General features: G+C 38.2%; 1 protein-coding gene and 1 pseudogene across 6 annotated transcripts in view; both read left to right on the top strand.

The window, feature by feature from the left end:
- The window catches only part of SHLD2 (shieldin complex subunit 2), a 176,802-nt gene that overhangs the window by 37,423 nt on the left and 121,233 nt on the right, over positions 1 to 18,146 (top strand). For 3 of the 6 annotated variants that reach the window (XR_006786057.1, XM_045842451.1, XM_045842450.1), the window contains exon 1: positions 17,344 to 17,381. The exons of 2 other annotated variants lie outside the window; for them this stretch is intronic. Coding sequence is in view for 2 of the 4 variants with exons in the window: in XM_045842451.1 (XP_045698407.1) it covers positions 17,354 to 17,381 (28 nt within the window). In the remaining 2 variants the exon portion in view is untranslated. Of the gene's footprint in view, positions 1 to 12,733; positions 12,905 to 17,343; positions 17,382 to 18,146 lie in introns of those variants that run through there. One more of the 6 variants, XM_045842449.1, reaches the window with a different exon arrangement.
- Positions 8,490 to 12,882, top strand: LOC123821138 (annotated as a pseudogene).

Genomic DNA, 18,146 nt, shown 5'->3' with positions numbered 1-18,146 from the left:
TCTGCTTATTTATACATTTATTGGTTGATTCTTCTATGTGCCTTGACTGGAGACCAAACCCTCAACCTTGGTGTAGAGGAATGATGCTCTAACCAACTGAGCAACCCTGCCAGGGCAGTATCTTGCATTTCTGAAGGTGCCTGTATTTTCCTTTTAACCTTGATTAATAGTTTGGCCTTTCTATGTATAATTGAGATTAGGAATTGTTTTTCTTCAGAATTTTGATGATTTTACAATTTCATGCAGTGTACACTGTAGCTGCTGAAAAATTCAAAATCATTCTGATTTTTAATGTGTTGTTACCTATTTGTTTATGTCTGGAAGTTTGTACTCTCCTCTCTTGATTTCCTCTGTCTTGAAATTTCAAAAGATATGCTTTAGTATGGATGCATTTTTTATTATTGTTTTTATAATCATTGTTCAAATACAGTTTTCTCCTTTTTACTCCCAATCCAGTCCCCCCTCCCAACCTCCCCACTTCCCTCCCATTACCACCCTCCCCTTAGTCTATGACCATGTGTCCTTTAAGTTTGTTCCTGTGAACCCTTCCCACTGTCCCCTTAAATTCCCTCTTCTCTCCCCTCCGGTCACCATCAGCCTGTCCTCTATTTCAGTGTCTTTGGTTATATTTTGCTTGTTTGTTTGTTTTGTTATTTAGGTTCCTGTTAAAGGTGAGATCATATGGTATTTGTCTTTCACTGCCTGGCTTGTTTCGCTTAGGATAATGTTTTCCAGCTCCATCCACGCTGTTGCAAAGGGTAGGAGCTCCTTCTTTCTTTCTGCTGCATAGATTCCATTGTGTAAATGGACCATAGTTTTTTGATCCATTCATTTACTGATGGGCATCTTGGTTGCTTCCAGCATCTAGCTATTGTAAATTGTGCTGCTATGAACATTGGGATGCATAGGTTCTTTTGAATTGGTGTTTTAGTATTCTTAGGATAGAGTCCCAGCAGTGGAATTGCTGGTTCAAAAGGCAGATCCATTTTCAGTTTTCTGAGGAAGTTCCATACTGCTTTCCATAGTGGTTGTATCAGTCTGCAGTCCCACCAGCAGTGCACTAGGGTCCGCTTTTCTCCACAACCTCTCCAACACTTGTTGTTTGTTGCTTTGTTTATGATGGCCATTCTGTCTGGTGTGAAGTGGTATCTCATTGTGGTTTTAATTTGCATCTCTCTGATAGCTAGTGATATTGAACATCGTTTCATGTGTCTTTGGATTTTCTGTATGTCCTCCATGGAGAAGTGTCTGTTCAAGTGCTTTGCCCACTTTTTAATTGGATTCCTTGTCTTCTTAGAGTGCAGTCGTGTAAGTTCTCTATATATTTTGGAGATTAAACCCTTGTCTGAGGTGTCATTGGCAAATATGTTTTCCCATACAGTTGGTTCTCTTTTAATTTTGATACTGTTTTCTTTAGCTGTGCAGAAGCTTTTAATTTTGATGAGGTACCATTTGTTTACTCTTTCCTTTATGTCCCTTGCTCTAGGGGACACGTCAGTAAAAAAAGTTCTTCGTGAAATATCTGAGATTTTCCTACCTACGTTTTCCTCTAGGACTTTAATGGTGTCACGTTTTATATTTAAGTCTTTTATCCACCTTGAATTTATTTTTGTATATGGTGTAAGTTGATGCTCAAGTTTCATTTTTTTGTACGTGGCTGTCCAGTTCTCTCAACGCCATTTGTTGAAGAGGTTATTTTTAGTCCATTTTATGTTGCTGCCTCCTTCGTCAAATATTAATTGACCATAGAGACTTGGGTTTATTTCTGGGCTCTCTGTTCTGTTCCATTGGTCTATGTGCCTGTTTTTATGACAGTACCAGGCAGTTTTGATTACAGTGGCCTTGTAGTATAGTTTAGTGTCGGGTATTGTGATCCCTCCTACTTTACTCTTCTTTCTCAAAATTGCAGCAGCTATTCGGGGTCGTTTATAATTCCATATAAATTTTTGAATTGTTTGGTCTATTTCTTTGAAATATGCCATTGGTACTTTAATAGGAGTTGCATTGAATGTGTAAATTGCTTTGGGTAGTATGGGCATTTTGATGATATTAATTCTTCCAATCCATGAACACGGTATATGTTTCCATTTGTTTGTGTCTTCCTTGATTTCTTTCTTCAGTGTTGTGTAGTTTTCTGAATACAGGTCTTTTACCTCTTTGGTTAGGTTTATTCCTAGATATTTTATTTTTTCGTTTTGCTATTTCAAATGGGATTTTTTCCTTGATCTCTGCTTCTGCTGTTTCATTGTTGGTGTATAGAAATGCCTTTGATTTCTGGATATTGATTTTGTATCCCCCTGTTTTGCCAAATTCATTTATTAGGTCAAGCAGTTTTTTGGCACAGTCTATAGGATTTTCTATGTATACTGTCATGTCATCTGCCAATAGTGACTGTTTTGTTTCCTCCCTTCCGATTTGAATGCCTTTTATTTCTTTTTCTTGCCTGATTCCTGTGGCTAAAACTTCCAGTACTATATTGAATAGAAGTGGTGAAAGTGGACAGCCTTGTCTTGTTCCTGATCTTAATGGAAAAGGTTTTAATTTTTGCCCATTGAGTATGATGTTGGCTGAAGGTCTCTCATATATGGCTGTTATTATGTTGAGGAATGCTCCCTCATTCCCACTTTGCCCAGTGTTTTGTCATGAATGGGTGCTGTACCTTATCAAATGCTTTTTCTGCATCAATTGATATGATCATGTGGTTTTTGTCTTGGTTTTGTTTATGTGATGTATTACATTTACTGACTTGCGAATATTGAACCATACTTGCATCCCTGGAATGAATCCCACTTGGTCATGGTGTATAATCTTTTTAATGTATTGTTGGATGGGGTTTGCCAGTATTTTGTTGAGGATTTTAGCGTCAATGTTCATGAGTGATATTGACCTGAAGATTTCTTTCTTTGTTGTGTCTTTATTTGGTTTTGGAATTAGGATGATGTTGGCCTCATAAAAAGAGTTTGGGAGACTCCCATCTTTTTGGATTTTTTGGAATAGTCTGTGAAGGATAGGGGTTAGCTCTTCCTTAAATGCTTTGTAGAATTCTCCTGTGAAACCATCTGGTCCCGGGCTTTTGTGTGTTGGGAGTTTTTTGATTACTGCTTCAATTTCTTTTGTTGTTATTGGTCTGTTCAGACTTTCTGCTTCTTTTCCATTGAGTTTTGGAAGATTATACTTTTCTAGAAAGTTGTCCATTTCATCTAGGTTTTCAAATATCTTGGCATATAGCTCTGTGTAGTAATCTTAAAATCCTTTGTATTTCTGTGGTATCTATTGTAACCTCTCCTCTTTCATTTCTGATTGTGTGTATTTGGGTCTTCTATCTTTTTTTCTTGATGAATCTGCTTAAAGGCTTGTCGATTTTGTTTATCTTTTCAAAGAACCAGGTCCTGGATTCATTGATCCTGAGAATTGTGCTTTTAGTCTCTATGTCATTTAATTCTGCTCTGATCTTGGTTATTTCCTCCCTTCTGCTTGCTCTGGGCTGCCTTTGTTGTTGTTCCTCGAGTTCTTGTAGACATAGGGTTAGGTTGTTTGTTTGGAATGTTTCTAACCTTTTTAGGTGGGCCTGTATCGCTATGAACTTCCCTCTCAGGACTGCCTTGGCTGTGTCCCATAAGTTTTGGGTTGTTGTGAGTTCGTTTTCATTTGTTTCCAGAAACCTTTTGATTTCTTCCCTAATATCATTCTGGACCCATTCATTGTTTAAAAGCATGCTATTTAATCTCCATGATTTTGAGTGTTTTTGTTTTTTTTTTCTTCGGGTTGGTTTCCAGCTTCAGTCCCTTGTGGTCTGAGAAAATGCTTGGTATGATTTCAATTTTCTTGAAATTCTTGAGGGTTGTTTTGTGTCCTATCATGTGGTCTATCTTTGAGAGTGTTCCGTGTACATTTGAAAAGAATGTATATTTAGCTTCTTTTGGATGGAGGGCTCTGTATATATCAGTAAAGCCCATTTCATCTAGGGTATTGTTCAATGCCACAGTATCTTTGTTGATATTTTGTTTAGAAGACCTGTCCATTTTTCATAGTGGGGTGTTAAAATTTCCCACTATAATTGTGTTGCTGTCCATATCTTTTTTGAAGTCCTCTAAGATTTTCTTTATGTATTTGGGTGCTCCTATGTTGGGTGCATATATATTTACAATATTTATGTCTTCTTGATGGGTTCTTTCCTTGAGTATTATGAAGTGACCTTCTGGGTCTCTCTTTTTGGAACTTTTTTGGAAGTCTATTTTGTTTGATATGAGTATTGCTACCCCGGCTTTTTTTTTCCTGTCCATTTGCTCGGAAGATTTGTTTCCAGCCCTTCACTTTCAGCCTGTGTAGGTCTTTTATCCTGAGGTGGGTCTCTTGTAGACAGCAGATGTGTGGGTCATTTTTTCTTATCCAATCAGCTATTCTATGTCTTTTGATTGGAGCATTTAATCCATTTACGTTTGAGGTTATTATTGATAGGTACTTATTCATTGTCTTTTATGTACGTGTGTTACTCTCTCTCTCTCTTTTCCTTCCCTTCCTTAAAGCAGTCCTTTTAGAATCTCTTGCAGAGCTGGTTTGGTCGAGGTGTATTCTTTTAGACTTCTTTTGTCAGGGAAACTTCTTATTTGGCCTTCTATCTTGATCGAGAGCCTTGCTGGATATAGTAGCCTTGGTTGCAGACCTCTGGTTCTCATTACCTGGAGTATTTCTTGCCATTCTCTTCTGGCTTGTAGTGTTTCCATTGAGAAGTCAGCTGTTAGCCTTATTGGGGCTCTCTTGTATGTTACTTCCTTTTTCTCCTTTGCTGCCTTTAAGATTCTCTCTTTGTCTTGAAATTTTGTCATTTTAATTATGATGTGCCTTGGGATGGGTCTCTTTGGGTTCCTCTCGATTGGAACTCTCTGTGTTTCCTGGATTTGTGTGACTTTTTCTCTCATCAAATTAGGGAAGTTCTCCTTCATTACTTGTTCCACTAGGTTTTCGATCCCTTGCTCTTCTTCTTCTGGTATCCCTATTATACGGATATTATTACGTTTCATATTGTCTTGCATTTTCTTAATCCCTCTTCATTCTTTCTGAGCCTGTTTTCTTTTTCTTGCTCTTTCTGGATTCTGTTTTCTACTTTGTCCTCCAGCTCGCTAATCCGATATTCTGCTTCATCAATCCTGCTTTTCATTCCTTCTGCTGTGTTCTTCAGTTCAGAAATTCTATTCTTCATTTCCTCTTGACCTTTGTTGAGAGTTTCTATTTCCTTTTTCATGTTTATATAGTTTCCGTCGAGATTCATGTAGTTTCCCTCTAATTTCTGAAAGCTCATTGTGAGTTCATTGAGCTTCCTGGTAATCATTGTTTTGAACTCACTACCTGATAGTTGAGTTGTCACTATTTCATTTAGCATTTTTCTTGAGGCTTCGTCGTTTCCCTTCAGTTGGGGTTTGTTTCTTTGTTTTCTCATTGTTCGTGGGTTTCTTCTTTTTTCTTCTTGTTTGTTAATTTGAACTGTTCTGATTCCCTGTAATTATGGTGTGAACTTCTGTGGTAGAATATTTGTGTGTTTCAGTGGTGCAATCTTCTTCGTGTATCCTGGTGTTCACAGCTTCCCCCTACTCTTTTTTGTGATCAGTTGGAGGAGTAAGGCAAAATGGTTTAAAACAGCAAGACAGTATACTATGATATTTACTTTAGCAGCCAGTAGAGTAGAGATGGGTTATCCTTTGGCTCCTTATAGTGTTAACCGTGATCCTCCACCCCACTATCCACGTTTTAGAAAGGATGGAAGGAAGGTAAGACTCTCATTGGGGCCGAGAGGATTGTTAGTTGGATCTAGAAAGCTGTGAGGCTGTGGGAGGTCAGCTTCTAAGGTAGGGTTGGACTAAAGACTAGTATATAGGAGTAGTGAGTAAAAGAATAGAGACAACCCCCACAATAGTATAGTTCAGAAAATTGCAAAGTGGGCTGAGATCAGGTAGGGGTATTGAGAAGCATTTACAATTGTATAGACTAGGTCTTACTAGCAGTAATAGTAAAGTGATAGTCTTGTGGCAGAATCGATGAGGTCTAGATAACAAGAATAAAGAGTATAGAACCTTGAGAGGTGTATTAATGGAACACAGATGAAGGATAGTAACTTATCAACACCTTGTGACTCAGATACCAGGGGGAACCTATCAAATGACAGTATAACCAGCCAAGCAAAGAAGATTATACAGAAAGAAAAAGAATACCAAAATATTATTAAAATAAAAAATGTCGGAAGAGTGAGAAAAAGGTAATACAAATTTACAGTAACTTGCAAGATTAAAAAAAAAGGAAAGAAAAGCAGAAGATGTAGTGGAGGAGAGATAAATTTGGAGTGGAAAGAATAATATTAGGTTGAATGGAAGAGAAACATAAGGGATTGCGAGATAAAAATAATAATTGAAAAAAAAAGTCACATAAAACAGAAGATAAAATCAATCAACCAACAACAGCCAGAGAAACCAAACAGAACCAAACAATACCAAAAAACAAACAAAAAAACAAAACAAAACAAACAAACAAACAAAAAACCTCTTATTGGTTTCTAACTGGCCAGACTAGGTTTTCTGATCTTGCTGGCTTCAGCTGGCTGAGGGGCCTTTGAAATGCTTCTGTCCCTCCCAGCCAGATCTCAGCAAGTATGTCAGGTATCCTGGGTGCTCCCGAACACACTGGCGCGCGAGAGTCAGTCTTCCCGACTACGGTGCCCGAGCCCAGCCGTTTCCAGCTCCGTGTTCCCCGCCGAACCGCACTCCGACCGGGTGTTGGCTCTTTTCCTGGCTCCCCTGGTCGGCCTGGCTGGAAATCTCTGAGCCACCACTGCAGGAACGCACCCAGCACCACGTCTCTCCCGGGATCACAGCGCGAGATTTCGGGATTGCACCGCGGGATTCCGGCCTCCCTATGGGGCGCGAGCCGAGCACTGCCAGCTTGTACTTTCCACTGATCTGCATTTCCACCAGGCTAGAGATGCCCCTGGTCCTGTCGGCTAGAAGCTCTCACTTCTCCCCCGTCTCTGGGCCGGTGTTCATATTCCCTGGGCGATTTTTTCTCAGTCCAACTGGCCAATCTGTTCTTCTAGCAACCCGTTCTCCCCTGGTGTTGCTCACTCCTGTATTACGGGGAGGGAGGGAGCAGTGACTTCCCTCTCCCGGGAGCCCTGGGGCAGAGCCTGGAGCACCAGGCGGGCCTTGGGTCTGCGCACCCCCAGATCCCGTGCTGATCCCTGGGCCCCTTTTGTCCTGTATCAGACTCCTTACCGTCTGGTTTTCCAGTGAGTGCAATAATTTCTGATGTCCTGCTTTCAAAAGTGATTCGGCAGCCCAGCCCACTTGCTCTGCCTCTCCACCGATCTGTGAGTTTCCCCCCTCTTCACAGAAGCCGAGAAAAACGCTGTCTAGAGTAAAGCCACCATCTTCTGAACCCCAGTATGGATGTATTTTTAAAATTCATTATTCTGTGCATTCTGGGTTGTCAAATAGTAAACTTAACATTGTTTAATTCTGGGATATTTTCCAGAATTATTTCATTGATTTTTCTCCTCTCTGTTTTCTGTCTTATAGATATTGAGTTATCTTGACTAGACTTCTTAGGTACTATATGTACCTAAGAATGAAATTGCTGTGGTAACTCTATGTTTCACTTACTGAGGAAGTGTTCAGCTGTTTTCCACAGAAGCTACCCCAATTTACATTTCTACCAGCAGTGCTCAAGACTTTCAATTTCTCCACATCCTTGCCACCACTTGTTTTTTTCTTTTAAAATTTTTTCATTATAGCCATTCCAGTTGGTGTAAACTTGTATCTCATTGTGGTTTTCATTCGTATTTCCTTAGTAACTAGTGACATTGAGTATCTTTTCATGCTCTTGTTGGCCTCTGAATATCTCTTTTGAAGAAATGTCAACTGCTTTGCTCATTTTTAAACTGGATTGTTTGTCTTTTTGTTGTTGAGTTCTGAGATTTCTTCATATATTCTGGATACTAGATAATCTTCGGGTATATGATTTGCAAAATAGTTCTTTCCCTCTAAGTATCTTTTTCACTTTGAATGCTTGTATATTCTATGGCTGTGGTATAATATTGACAGAAATATTGTCATTCATGTTTACTACTCTGGTTATTTGGAAGGATTGTATTTTGTGTCCTCCTAAAAAAAGCAAACTTTGTAGATAGGGTGATCAGGGTATGCATCTTCGATGAGGTGATATTTGAGCAGAGACCTTATATATGGGGATGACTGAACCATCAAAAGTCTGGTGAGAGAATTCTGCTTCTTCATATGTACAGAGTTATTAAGATAGTGTCATTCTCACCCTGAAAACCATTAGAAGCCAAATAAGGGTCATTTTGAAAAAACCTGTCAAAGAGGTGAGGACATAAGGAAATCTAAATGAACTAAACTGAAGAATGCACTGAAACCTTCATAGCAGAGAGGAAACCCACAGCTGCCCTGGGATAGAACAACCCATGGAAGAGGGATCGGCTGTAGATGGGGAAAGAAGAAACCAGCCAAACTGTCAACAGACTTGAAATTGCCATACTTGGGCCAGTCTGGCCAGCTAAAATCATGAATAATCCCAGTTCCCCCTCCACCAAAGAGGATGTCTGCATTCACCATCCAGGTCTTATGTGTAAGTCTTTACTGAATGCTCAGGGAAAGTAAGCCACAAGCCTGGCAGGAAAGTAGAGGTCTTCCCTGAAGCACAGGAACTTCCTCCAAATGCACATCAACCATCTGCAGAAAACAGGGTTGAAGAAGGGTGAAGGAGTAGAGGAGGAGAGCTGAGAGAAATGTACCAGAGTCACTGGAGGCCTTCAGTTATAGAAGGCTGCAACCAGGAAAGTACTGGAGATGATCCCTACCCCACACTCTGTCATTCTGTGCATTCAATCAACAAGGACTGGGGATAGGGCAGGAGAGGTAAGAGAAACTCCTCCAATTCATTCCAGGCCATCACATAATGTAGGGAGGCTGTCCTGCAAAAGGAAGGCCGGGAGGAGGGATGAAAGAGCACTGGAGGTGCAGAAAACAAGGTGTGGGACTAGAAAGTGAAGAGAATTCTCTAGCAAATGAAAAACCTGGAAGTCATACTTAAAGCACAGAGAGAGCTCCAGTTGTTGTTTTTCCTTTTTTTTAAGTAAACTTAATTTGTTTAGAATAGTTTTATATTTGTAGGAAAATGGCACAGACAGTACAGAGATCCCATATACCCTACACCCAGTTTCCTGTTATTAACAACTATATTAGTTTGCTGCATTTGTTATAAGTATTGAACTAATATTGTTACATTATTTTTAGCTGAAGTCCATACTTTATGCACATATCCTTTGTTTTTACCTAGTGGCCTTTTCCTGTTTCAGGATCTCATCCAGAATCCCACATGTCTCCTTAAGCTCCTCTTGGCTATGAGTTTCTCACACTTCCCTTGTTTTTGATGACTTGGACAGTTCTAAAGAGTATTGTTCAGGCAATTTATAGAATGTCCCCCTAATGGTATTTTTCTCATGATTAGATTGGAGTTTTTGGTTTTACAGGGGAAGACCACAAAGGTTAAGTGCCATTTTTAATATATTAAGGGTAGATTATCAACATGACTTAATCAGTGTTGATGTTGATGTAGATCACCTGGTCAAGGTGGTGTTTGTCAAGTTTCTCAACTGTAAAGTTACTCTTGTTTCCTAATCCTCATCTATGGGTATGTTTACTGATTTTAGAGAGAGAGATGGGGAGAGAGGGAGCAGACAGAGAGAGGCAGACAGAGAGAGAGAGGGAAACATCATTGTGAGAAAGAAACATTAATTGGTTGCCTTCCATACATGCCCCAACTGGGGATCGAACCCATAAACTAGGTAAGTCCCTGACAGTTGAACCCACAACCTTTTGATGTATGGGACAGTGCTCCAACCAACTGAGCCACTTGGCCAGGACTAAAGTTACTCTTTTTTTCTCTCTTTCCATACTGTACTCTATGGAAGGAAGTCACTTATATATAGCTCACACTTAAGGAGTGGGTAGTTTTGCTCCCCCTCCTTGAAGGTGGAGTATCTACATAAATTATTTGGAGTTCTGTGTAGGAGATTTGTCTCCTCTTCCTCATGTATTTATTTATTCAATCATTGTTCATATCAGTATTGACTCATGAGTATTTACTTTATATTTGAGGTTATAATACAACTACTATTTTATTTTTTTGGTGAAATGGTTCAAATTTGGTTATTCAGGGCTCTTTCAATTGGCTCCTGTGTATCTTTGACAAACCCTCATCAGTGTGTGTGTGAGAGAGAGAGAGAGCGAGAGAACATACTTGCTTACTTTTTTGTGCTACATATTGCTCTAAATCCATTTTGTATATTTTATTCACCAATTGGCCATTTCTCCAAAGAGTCATGGTTCTTTTTATTGGAGAATAGGGAAACCAAGATCTTGGTGCTAGATGTTCTTGATGCTACTGTGGTATTGTTGGTTGTAGGTTTTTGCAGCTAATAGTCAGGAAATATATGTGTATATACATAGATTAGTATATGCATATACCTGTAAACATTTTTATGTCTCTAATATGCTAAATGTGAATTCTTGCTGAAGTATCTAACTCTAATCCATTACTACATAGATCATTATGACTTTTTTCCCCTTACTCATCTGTAAACTCCTATTCCAATAATGAGAAAGCTGTCTCACACCATCTGCCATCTATTTACTTAATTATTTAGTTCCAGTATACATGTAAAGTACTCCCACAGTTTTGAAAGCTGGTAGTTTAGCTGTGAAGCACAGGCAGATCTCTAGAATTCTACCTGGGCTCAGATCCCAGACCCTGCTAAAGTGAAAGTCCTGATTTCCATCCCCAAAATATTTGAATCTAGTGATGAACTAAATCAAATTTAAGCTGTGTCAAAGTCCAGACCCAGTTTAATTACAGATGAGATTGACTTAGACCCAATTTTAGTGGTTAGTCAGAAGGGTCTTATCTATTTAAGGAGTGAAATATTACTTATTTCAATTGCTAAGGTATTTATATAGAAAATGTTGGCTTATAATAAGTAAATTAACAAGATGCAAGAAAATGTGACCAAAGGTCAAGAGAGGAAGCAATTAGTAGGGGAAGATCCAAAGTTAATAGATAGTAGAATTATCAGACAGGGATTTAAAGATAACAATGAAAAAATGCAAGAGGATCTAATAGTAAAGTGGACAAAATGAATGAAAAGATGGGATTTTCAGTGGAATCATGGAAACTATACCAAAGAACCAAATTGAAGTTCTATAAATAAAAACTACAATATTGGAAATGAAGAATGTATTACATAGGCTTATCAGCTTCTTAACATGTTAAGAAAAGATCAATGAATGTGAAGAAAGGTTGATAGAACATATTTAAATTGATAAACATTACAAAGAATAGGGGAAAGTTAGATAAGAGCTCCCAGATTTGTGGGATAATAGTAAATAGTCTAACATCCATGTAATTATATATATAGGAAAAAATGTGGCTGAAGCCATGTTTGAGGACAGTAAAGAACTTCTAAATTGATAAACTCACAAATTCAAGAAGTTCAACAAGCCCCAAGCACATTAAATACAAAACAAAATAAAAACAAACCAACAAATTAAAAATCTCAGACCTAGGCACATCATTATCAAACTACTGAAAACCAAAGAGCAAACTTACAAGCAACAGAAGAACACATTAAATACATGAGACTAACAATTTAAATTATGGCTAACTTCTCACCAGAAAAAAAAAGAGGCTTAGGGACAATGGAATGGCATTTATAAAAGTAATGAAAGAAAAAACACCACCCTGGCCAGTGTTGCTCACCTAGTTGGAGTGTTATCTCATAACCAAAAGGATGTGGGTTTGATGCCTGGTCTGCGTGCAAATGCGAGGCAACTAACTGATGTTTCTCTCTCTTCCTCTAAAAGAATAAAAAAAAAATGTCTCCTGGTGAGCATAAAAAAGAACTTGTTAAAAAGAGAAAAAACTCCACTAAACTAGAATTCTATATCCAGCAGAAATAGCTTTCAAAAATAAACATATTTCTAGACAGATTAAAAAAGTGAGGGAATTTGTTTCTAACAGACCTGGACTGCCAAGAAATACTAAAAATTGTTTCATGAGCTAAAGACAAAAGAGACCATGTTTGGAGACCAGGGAGAGAATAAGTGAGGATAAGAGGGAGACACTGCAGGAGGAGCTGAAGGGCATGAAGTGAGACCATTTCAGAAGCTGGAGAAGGTGGAGAAGAATTGAGAAAGAGCAGATGTGGCTCTGAAGGCAGCCCAGGCAGGGACTGAGATGCTGGACCAACAGGAAAGGCAGTACCATAGGGACTACAGTGAACTTCAGCGGCAACAATTGGAGCTGCATGGTGAACTAAGGAATGTGGAAAACTGGCTGTGGTACACTGAGACCCAGCTAACCTGAGTGGAGAAAACCAACACTTTCAGGTCAGCATTTGAGATCTGCCATGATGGTCCCTTGACCATCATCAGTAACTTTAGATTGGGCCACCTCTCTACTGTTGCCTTGTGCTAGAATAAGATTAATGCAGCCTGGGGCCATACAGCCTTGCTGCTACTAACACAGCTGGTCTGGAGTTTCAGAGATATTGACTCACACACTGTGGCATTTCTATCTGAAGTCTTTAACAGAGGACCAATTGAGCTGCTCTTGTCCTGTAGCAGGAGGCAGAACAAGACCAGGCAATGATGGCTTTCCTGGATTGCATGCAGGAGTTCAAGGAAGAAGCCAAGAAAGGTGAAAAAAGGCCTGATAGAAGATCTTGGAGCCAGTGGTGAATTCTATTTCATCAGAACCCACTTGAATACATAGGAGTGGTGGACAAAGGCCCTGAGACTCATGCTTACAAATTTTAAGTAGTATCTCACTTGGTCTCCTTAAGGTATTGTCAAAATTAACTTTTTTTCTATGATGGGCCTTTAATAGCATTTCTTTTTAAATTACAGTTGATATACATTATTATATTAGTTTCATGTACACTACACTGTTTATACATTACATAACTTACTAAGTAATCATCCTGATGAATATTCACCCACCTGACACCATACATAGTTGTTATAATATTACAGACTGTATTCTCTATGCTGTACTTTATACCACCATGACTATTCTATAACAACCAATTTGCACTTATTAATCCTTTCACCTTTTCCATCCATAGTCCCCAACCTCCCTACCATTTGGCAACCATCAAAATGTTCTCTGTATCTATGATTCTGTTTCTGTTCTGCTTGTTCATTTATATTGTTTTTTAGATTCAGTTGTTGATAGATATGTATTTATTGCCATTTTATTGTTCATATTTTTTATTTTCTTAAAGATCCTTTAACATTTCATATAATACTGGCTAAGTGGTGATGATCTCCTTAAGTTTTTTCTTGTATGGGAAGCTCTATCTGTCCCCAGTTGGGGATGTGGAAGAGGCAACTAATTGATGTTTCTCTTGCACATTGATGTTTCTCTCCCTCTTTTTCTCCCTCCCTTCCCCTCTCTCTAAAAATAAATAAATATTTTAAAGAAAGAAAACCCTGTGGAATCTACAAAAAAAAACAAACCAATTTTAGTAAGTGAATTTAGCAAAGTCAATATACAAAAATCATTTGTACTTCTTTATACAAGCAATAAACAATTTGAAAACTGAAATAAAAACTATCATTTCCAAGTATTAAAAAATACACCAAGTTCCCTGGCTGATGTTGCTCAGTGGGTTGAGCACTGGTCTGTGAACTGAAAGACTGAGAGTTCAATTCCCAGTCAGGACAGATGCCTAGGTTGCAGTCCAGGTCCCTGGTTAGGGGCATGCAAGAGGCAACTGATTGATGTGTCTCTTGAACATTGAGGTTTCTCTTCCTCTTTTTCTCCCTCTCTTTTCATCTCTCAAAATAAATAAATAAAATCTTTAAAAATACATCAAATACCTATGAATAATCTAACTAAGGATATGCTCTCAACATGGAAAGGTACAGAATGTTGCTGATGTAAGTTAAAAAAAAAACTTCAATGAATGGTTATATACCATATTCATGGGTTGGAAGACTCAGCATTGTTAAGATAGAATTCTCTCCAAACTGATGTATAGATTCAGTGCAGTCTTCATTAACATCCTAGTAGGCTTTGTTTGAACAAACAGAACAACTGATTCTATGAACTTACTGAAACGCAAAGCACTTAAGCATAGCCATAAAGCGGGACAGGCAGAGAATGAGAGAACAAACTCGTGGACATGGACAACAGTGTGGTGATTGCAGTGGGTAGGGTGATGGGTGGAAATGGAAGGGGGCATGGGGAGGTAAATGGTAATGGAAAAAAATGCAATAAAAAAAGAAATAGACAAAATAATTTTGAAAAAGAACAGAGTTGGAGGTCTTTTGTTTCCTGATATCAGGATTTTCCATAAACCTACAGTAATCAAGACAGTGTAGTGTATTGCATAAGGATAGACATATGTAGATCAGTAGTATATAATAGAGAGCTCAGAAATAGACTTACATTTTTCTACCTAAGTGTCAAACAATCCAGTGGGAGAAAGACAAACATTGCTGTTACATGAGGGTAGAGGAATTAAGGCTCACCTCGTAAAGGGAGGAGTATTGAAGAATTTGCAGACATATTTTAAAAGCTCCATACCTTCTGGAAAAAAGAAAGAAAAAGGATCTAGTGAGCTGATATTTTTACAAAGTATTCCAAGATTTCTTGGATAAGATACTAAGAGAAAAAAAGATACATAAAAGGAAACAATGGTAAATTGGACCTTATCTAAATTAACATTATTGTCCTTTAAAAGGTACCATTAAGAAAATAAGTAAGTAAGTATAGAGAGGGAAAACAATACTTCCAGCATATTTGTTTGTCAAATGACTTGTATCTAGTGTATTTAAAAAACTGTAATAACTCAATAGCAGAATGAGGAAAAGAGGAATAACCAACTAATGTAATGAGGCAATGACTTAAACAGACTTTTGCCAAAAGAGGCTATACTGTCTCTCATAGCCTGGCTTATTTCACTTAGCATAATGCTCTCCAGTTCCATCCATGCTATCACAAAGGGTAGGAGCTCCTTCTTTCTCTCTGCTGTGTAGAATTTCATTGTGTAAATGTACCATAATCAGCAGAAGAAAAAAGCAAACGAAATACAACCAGAGACATTGAAATTAAGAACAATCTAACAATAGCCAGAGGGGAGGGGGGAGGGGACAGTGCGGAGAAGGGTTTTCAAGAGCTACTATAAAGGATACATGGACAAAACCAAGGGGGAGGGTGGAAGCAAGGGAGGGAGGTTGGTTTGGCTGGGGTTGGAGGAGTGGTGGGGAGAAAATGCAGACAACTGTAATTGAACAACAATAAAGTAATTAAAAAAAAGAGGCTATACTGATGGCCAGTAAACACTAGCAAAAGTACTAAACTTGATTTATCAGGGAAATGTGAAGTCAACTCAGAGTGAGATACCATTTAACACCGTCTAGAATGACTAACGAGAAAGACTGAAGACACAAAATGGGGATGATGTGATGCAACTGGAACTCACACATTGCTGGTGGATAAGCAAAATGGTACAGGTACTTTGGAGGACTAATTGGCAGTTTCTAATGAAACTAAACATATCCTGTGACTTGACAATTCTACTTGTAGATATTTAATGAAGAGAAATGAAAATGTGCACAAAATTATGAATTCAAGAATATTCATAGTGGTATTCATAATAGCCAAAAATTGGAAACAAATGAAATGTCCATTTATAGGAAAAGTTGACTGAAAATTTGTGATGTATTTACAGTACTCACAACCAATACAACCAACAGCAGAGATGAATCTTAAAACCATTATGTCAAAAGAAACTAGGTGTAAATGAGCATTTTACTGTATTGTTCATATAAAATCCAAGAAAAAAAAGCAAAACTCTTCCAAAGTGATAGAAATCAGAAAATAATTGAGCTCATAGAAATCAGAAAATAATTGTTGGTTGGAGGGGGAGGGAACCTGTTTAAAAAGAGACAGAGAACTTCCTAAAGTCCATGGAAATGATCTGTATCTTGTTTTGGGTGATGGTTATGTGAGTGTAGACAATTGTTGGTTATTGTTGAACAGAGCTCTTAAGACCTGTGCATATTATTGAATGTTTAATTATATCTCAAAATGTATCTTATTTTATTTTTTAAAGGTTTTGTTTGTTTATTTTAGAGGAAAAGGGAGGGACAGAGAGTGGGAGAGCAACATCAATGTGTGATTGCCTCTCGAATGCCCCCTACTTGGGACCTCACCTGGTCCTCAACCCAGGCATGTGCCCTGACTAGGAATCCAACCGGTGACCCTTTGGTTCACAGACCAGCACTCAATCCACTGAGCCACAGCAACCAAGGCTACATCTCAAAATTTAAATTAAGGGTCTAGGGGAAGAATATTTAAGGATAAAGGAACAACACATATGCAGTGATGCTGAGGTATAATTGGGGATACTAAAGGTGAAAGAAAGAAGGTGGTCAGGTTTAGGTCAGGAAGGTAGCTCTGTCATCTGCAGTTTGTTTTATTCCTGAACTTGTTAAGCAGCAGGATTTTATATTGAATATTTAAGTTTTTGGAAGCTCAGTATGTCATTGCCAAGTCATTAAAAGAGAGAGAAAGAGAAAGGGAGGGAGGGAGGAAGAAAGAATGTATCAGGTATGAAGGAAGCAAGGGGTTTAAAAAGGAGATGTCCTCCTAAAAGCCATTTATTATTCACCTCATTATTAAGTTTATGATGAACTTTTCAAGTAATTCTTTGATAATGATGGTCCTTTATATTGAAGTTTTGTGTTTTTCATACTTCTCTAGGTAAGTCAGTACTTATTGTGTATCTTATGACTCAATGGCAGGGATCTAACTTGAATTCTAGCTCCACAGCAATGCAAAGACAGAAAAACAGAGAGTCAGTATGGTATCGTGGTTAAGAACTTAGGCTCTGTAGTTTGCTTTTCTGCATTCTAGTCTTGCTCTACTACCTACAGGCTATGTGACATGGGCAATTGCCTTAACTTCTGTAAACCTCAGTTTTTTGACCTGGGAGAAGGGGAAGAACGGAAACCAGTTTGAACCAGAGCAGTAGCAGATGAAAGTGGAGAAAACTGGTTAAATCCTGAGTGAATTTTAAGGTGGGACTGAAAAGATTGATAACAAATTGGTATGAAAAAACTCAATCAGTGAGGATGTCTGATGAACTGGGAGGAAGGAATTATCATTTGTTGAGAGGAATATAACTTTTTACAAAGGAATGTCAGGACTTAGTTGCAAAGTTGTTGTTTTTTTCTCCCCTTGATATCCTTTGTTTTGTTTTTCATCTTTTTTAGGGGGGTAGATGGAGATGAGAGTAAGAAGAGAGGTTGGTAAGCAGACCCCTGGGACCCTCCTTATGCTTATGAGATCATGATTGGTAGTTTAGTCCTTATGATATTAAATGGTACGGAGGAGAGGAAGTGCAGTGTTGTATTTTAGGATTTCTCCTTCTACCTTCCTTAGAAAGGGTGAGCCTTGGGCAAGTTGACCTTTCACTGTCTGAGACATTTTGTAGGAAAATGGGATCCAAGAGGTCTAATACTGATAGCCACAGCTTTATTATCCAGAACCTGACAGTCAAACTCTGATTTATTCCTTTTAGTTGCCAAACAGGTTAATACTTTTTCTACATCATTTATTCTTAACTTTGTTGTGAGAGTCCCAAATGCGTGTTATGATTTTAGGTACAATTCAACCTAATTTCATTTACTACTTTAAAATTTTGTAGGAAAACTGAACAGTTTTTTCCTTTAACTCTTATATTGTTCCTGTTACTGTAATGTTACTGATAAAATGTATTGGGAGGCACACTCTTCACTAATACAACATTTATTCATGTATTTATATGGTTCTTAACTAGGGTGACTATAGAATTTATCTCCAAACCTAGACACTTTTAAGAGTGAAAAGGGAAACTGACTATACAGGATACCAGATTACATGCTTAAATTAGAACTGTTCTGGGCAAATCAGAATGTATGGTTACCCTATTCTTAAAGCAAACAAGTGGCTAGATTAAGGTTCAGATCCTGTTTAAATGCTTGGACTTTACTAGGAGGAGACAAATGCCTCGATTAGGAGGTGGGAGGGGGAAA

This window comes from Phyllostomus hastatus, unplaced genomic scaffold, assembly GCF_019186645.2.
Source record: "Phyllostomus hastatus isolate PE091 unplaced genomic scaffold, TTU_PhHast_1.1 phas_contig_38, whole genome shotgun sequence".
Taxonomy (NCBI): domain Eukaryota; kingdom Metazoa; phylum Chordata; class Mammalia; order Chiroptera; family Phyllostomidae; genus Phyllostomus; species Phyllostomus hastatus.
Note: the sequence above shows the minus strand (reverse complement) of the source record. Positions and strands in the feature narration are given on the sequence as shown.